Source organism: Coregonus lavaretus (assembly GCF_964263955.1).
Source record: "Coregonus lavaretus genome assembly, contig: HAP1_SCAFFOLD_6602, whole genome shotgun sequence".
Taxonomy (NCBI): Eukaryota; Metazoa; Chordata; class Actinopteri; order Salmoniformes; family Salmonidae; genus Coregonus; species Coregonus lavaretus.
The window spans coordinates 22739-26820 of record NW_028163246.1 but is presented as its reverse complement, the minus strand read 5'-3'; the positions used below and the strand labels follow the sequence as shown (position 1 = coordinate 26820).

The 4082-nt window shown below is 44.5% G+C and overlaps 1 protein-coding gene across 1 annotated transcript; it reads right to left on the bottom strand.

Annotated features, from left to right (window-relative positions):
• Positions 1–1276: 1276 nt before the first annotated feature.
• On the bottom strand, positions 1277–3794 carry LOC311118351 (fibroblast growth factor 20-like). The gene is made up of 3 exons (XM_084193163.1): positions 3168–3794; positions 2534–2637; positions 1277–2142 (listed from the first exon to the last, which is right to left on the bottom strand). Exons 1-3 carry the CDS (start codon positions 3442–3444, stop codon positions 1897–1899), a joined length of 627 nt encoding a protein of 208 aa, XP_084049289.1. The 5' UTR covers positions 3445–3794; the 3' UTR covers positions 1277–1896.
• Positions 3795–4082: the final 288 nt, after the last annotated feature.

The following is a 4082-nucleotide window of genomic DNA, read 5'->3' as shown; positions in this document are numbered from 1 at the left end:
GCTTTTCTTTCCCTCCGTGCTGCTCCCGCGTTCCTCCCTTCATTCCTGGAGGGATAGGTGTTTACTGTGGCACAGTGCAGTGCCCCACCAAGCACAAGTAGGGTACGTCTCAAATGGCACCCTATTCCCTGTATAGTGCACTACTTTTGACCAGAGTCCACGTGTGTTCAAGCTGAATCTCATGTGACACCCTATTCCCCTTATAGTTAACACATTTCTTTACAAGCGAATAGTGTGGGTTCTAGTCAAAAGAAGTGCACACTATATGACGTGTGGTCTCTAGTCAAAAGAAGTGCACTAGATAGGGACTAGGGTGCCATTTGAGACTGTCTGTGTCTGTCTCACATCTCTCTAGGACGGCGGTCAGAGCTGCCACATGAGAGAGCTGCTGGGTAAGGAAGTGACTTTGAGGTCGTATTGTTTGGAGCGGAGGTGAACGGATCGCTCAGAGCAGGTGTCACCCTCAAAGACAAATTATTCTAGACCCAAGGGAAAGACATAGACATAGAGACAGTACAGGGTTGAGGACAGAGAGAAGTGGGGGGATGAATTATCTTAGATACTTTCTATTTTCAAAGGAAGTGATTTTAAAGCATAACTGTAACAGTATACTTTCCATGTATGTCATTTTAACATCTCTGAGAAGTAAACGCTAAACTTAACGCATGTGATAACTTAATAACCTCTCAATAACCAGTAAGAGGTAATATTCTCTTGTTTTTCCAGTCTGAAACATGCAATACATAAACGTATATACATTGCCTATATATTTAACATGTCAGCTTAAGTGACATATATGTTAAATGTCACTTTTTACATAATATAATTGTAATTAGACCATGTTTCAGTATTACTGTATGTTATTGTATTTGTATGAAGAAGACAGACCAGTGTATCTGAAGTGTTAACAGGTTTATTCCTCACTGGAACCCAGTGGAACTCTGGCTCTTTCGATGACATAAGAGAAACATGGACGCCCCCGATGATGACAAGCTCGGGAACCGTGACAACGCGGCCTTACACAAACCATTGTCTAAATAAAAACTCATAGGAAAATACTTTCTTCAGTCAGTTTGAAAGGACACGTCAAATGCAGTACTTTACACAGTGGCACAAAATAAATCTCTGATGGCTTCTTTTTAATATCTTATGTATACCTGTAAAAAATATATTCTTAAAATAAATAAATATATAAAATAAATATATGTCCCAGAAAAATGCATAAATAAAAAAACAGAAACAGGTTAAGGTTCTTTTTTGTAAGTCTTTTTTTTTTCTCGTCCATGCTCGCGTCAGGGAATAGAATGCAGTAACAAAAGGTAGAGAACAGAATTCCTTCACAAGTCTTCTAGAGTGTTTCGTCAAAACAGTCCACCTTGGGGTACCACAGAAGAGCACAAAGTCTACACTCCGCTGGAGGACCATCCACTCTTCTTCTCCTACTCCCATTTCACTACAGTCAGATTGACCAATCAGAATCTCAAAAGCCACTCAGGGGGTGGTGAAGAAGAACCATCCGGAAAGATGACATCAGCAGCTCTGGAGGTGATCCTTTCACCTTACAACACGACGCCCAAAACAAAGATGGCCACCGGGCCTGCCCCCTGGCCAAAAAGCCCCTATTAAACACCTGTACTCCTTTCTCCTGGGGTTGCAACGGCCTTGACCCATTTTGGGGGACGGAGGGTTGTTGCGGACCCCAGACCCCAAGGCCTGGCTCCACACATCTTTGCTATCCATCCCACAGCCCCCAAGTGACCTGTCCTCCATTTTGTTTCCATAGGAAGCCATAGGGAGACCGAAGATATGCAGACCCTTCATAGGAGAGTGCTGAGAGTCATGTTGCAGTGTGCTGGGTAAGTAGCGACGCAGGGACCGACACACTCCCACCGGGTCTCAGCTGTGGCCCAGGACCTCTTTGTAGAGTTCGGGTACCCGGTCGGGATCCACGGGCCTGGGCAGGAAGTGGGTGAAGCGCTGGTGTCGCCGGGAGCGGGTGCCGTCCCTGGACGTGCCGTCCTTGTTGAGTGCCACGAAGTAGTGCGCTCCCCGGTCACCGTGTCTGTAGAGGTTGGATGAGTACGTGTTGTACCAGTTCTCCTCAAACTGCTCCCGGAAGACACACTCGGCTGTCAGCTTCTCCTAGAGAGAGAGAGAGAGAGAGAAGGAGAGAGAGGTGATTAGTGAAATCTTACACAACAGAGCAGTGTCATCTCAGTGTCGATGCTCACACGCACATACACATTTCCTTGCAGAACAAAATGTGTGCCACCTGCTGGTTGGTCATATCTTATCACGCTCCCTGATTAACACGACAATAGAGGAGGCAGAGGAATTCTCTCTTTCAGATGATGCTGAATAGTAACCTCTGTTATCACCTCCTACACAGAGATGCCCATGAGAATGGAGAAGCAGCACTGAATACAAGACATATCACATGTAGCCTACAGTATAGCAGTCTATGTAGGCATTATGAAGGGTATATGTAGGCAGCATGTAGGCTATATATATATATGCTAATGTATATACTTACAGAGCCATAGAGGTCTCCCTTGCTGTTCATGCCCAGGTATAATCCACTGTCCACCCCACGGATGCTCACCATCCCCACAGCCAAGCTGATGAACTCCAAAATACCTGCAAATCAAACCAGCAGGACACCATTAGATTAACATCAGATATTATGAGTTAGGAAATGTCACAAGTCATAAGGTCATGAGTTCAGCCAGTCATTGAAGGATATATCATTAAATGCTTAATACTGAATTCATACTCTTATGTCTATAATGGAAGCTGTTATCGGTAGGTTTTATTTGCTATCTTGCTGATAAGAAGGTCAGTCAGGAAAGGTAAAGAAATTCTGCCAATCTAATCTCCATTGAGGAAATGAGTTGTGTTGCAATATGTGCGAACATAATGTATTATGTGGTGTCTGGAATAGTAACTATGGTACAAAAACACATGCACACATTATAGATTAGACAGGATGCAATAGGTAGATGTGTTCATAATCATAACAATATAATGTTCATAATATAAATAGAATTAGTCTATTTATAATCATATTCATAATACTAAGAATAACAATGATAATTATAGTCCTTATACTACTGCCATAACTGTATAATAACTGCATTGTTGCGCCGAAATATTTTCTGATGCCTTACCAAATCTGCTGTGGTCTTTCCTGGTGCCTTGCACTGTGCCATCGGGCAGGATCTCGAGGTGGAAACCGGTCCTGCAGTACAGCTGCCTCCTCCGTAGAATCCCCTTCAGATGCGTCAGATCAGACGGCGTGCTCCGCGACAACCTCTCGGCGGACACCAGGTGCTCGCTCATCAGTCCGGTGGTGTCCCCCGCGGGCGTCAGGACAAAATGCGATCCGTGTCCGAAGCTATCCAGGCCGTGCAAGGAAAAGGTACCCACCTCGCCCACTGCCCCCATTACAAAAACGATTGAAACGAGAAACAACCGCCCCGCAAGCTTCACAACCAGCCGCCTTGAACGGGGTAGAAAAGTTAATGTGCTGTGCTCCTGAAAGAGGGATCCTCCTGAGTGAATGTGTGTTTTTGCGCAGTCACCAAATGCGTTTTTTCTCTCTCTTGCAAGTGCGCGTTTTATTTACATCCGCATATTATCCGTTTATCCTCAGCTCAGCACATGCTCTCCTCTCTCGACCTCGGGCTACTCCCCTTTGCTCCGTTCGTTCGGGTTTTCCTCCCGTCTCAGTCGTTGATGCGGTTACAGGGAGAGTGCTCAGCTCGTGCTCACTGCGTGCTACAAATGAAGAGTGCGAGCTTGAGAGGAGCGCCACTTTAAATATATTCCGTATGTAAATTCCGGCTTGCCGTATGCTAATTTTGCGCTTTATAGATTTCTTTTTTAAACATAACTCCTTGATCCTTGACTGTACTCACACCTTTGATGTTCAGTTTAATCTGCATCGCCGATTATCATCGTCCCATAGATGGATTATGAAAAGTACTGTAAGCGATTAGAAAGGAAAACAGTGAAAAAGAAGTCAATGAGAGTTGATCCTTTAATAAAACGCCGTGTGAATCAAGGTTGTTTTCTCTATGGTG

Excerpts from the sequence above, each read along its gene's own strand:
- LOC311118351 (XM_084193163.1), bottom strand. The coding sequence starts at position 3,444 with ATGGGGGCAGTGGGCGAGGTGGGTACCTTTTCCTTGCACGGCCTGGAT. Across the intron at positions 2,638-3,167 it reads GAAAGACCACAGCAGATTTG|GTATTTTGGAGTTCATCAGC; the intron begins GTAAGGCATCAG and ends TTTGATTTGCAG. Across the intron at positions 2,143-2,533 it reads AGGGAGACCTCTATGGCTCT|GAGAAGCTGACAGCCGAGTG; the intron begins GTAAGTATATAC and ends CTCTCTCTCTAG.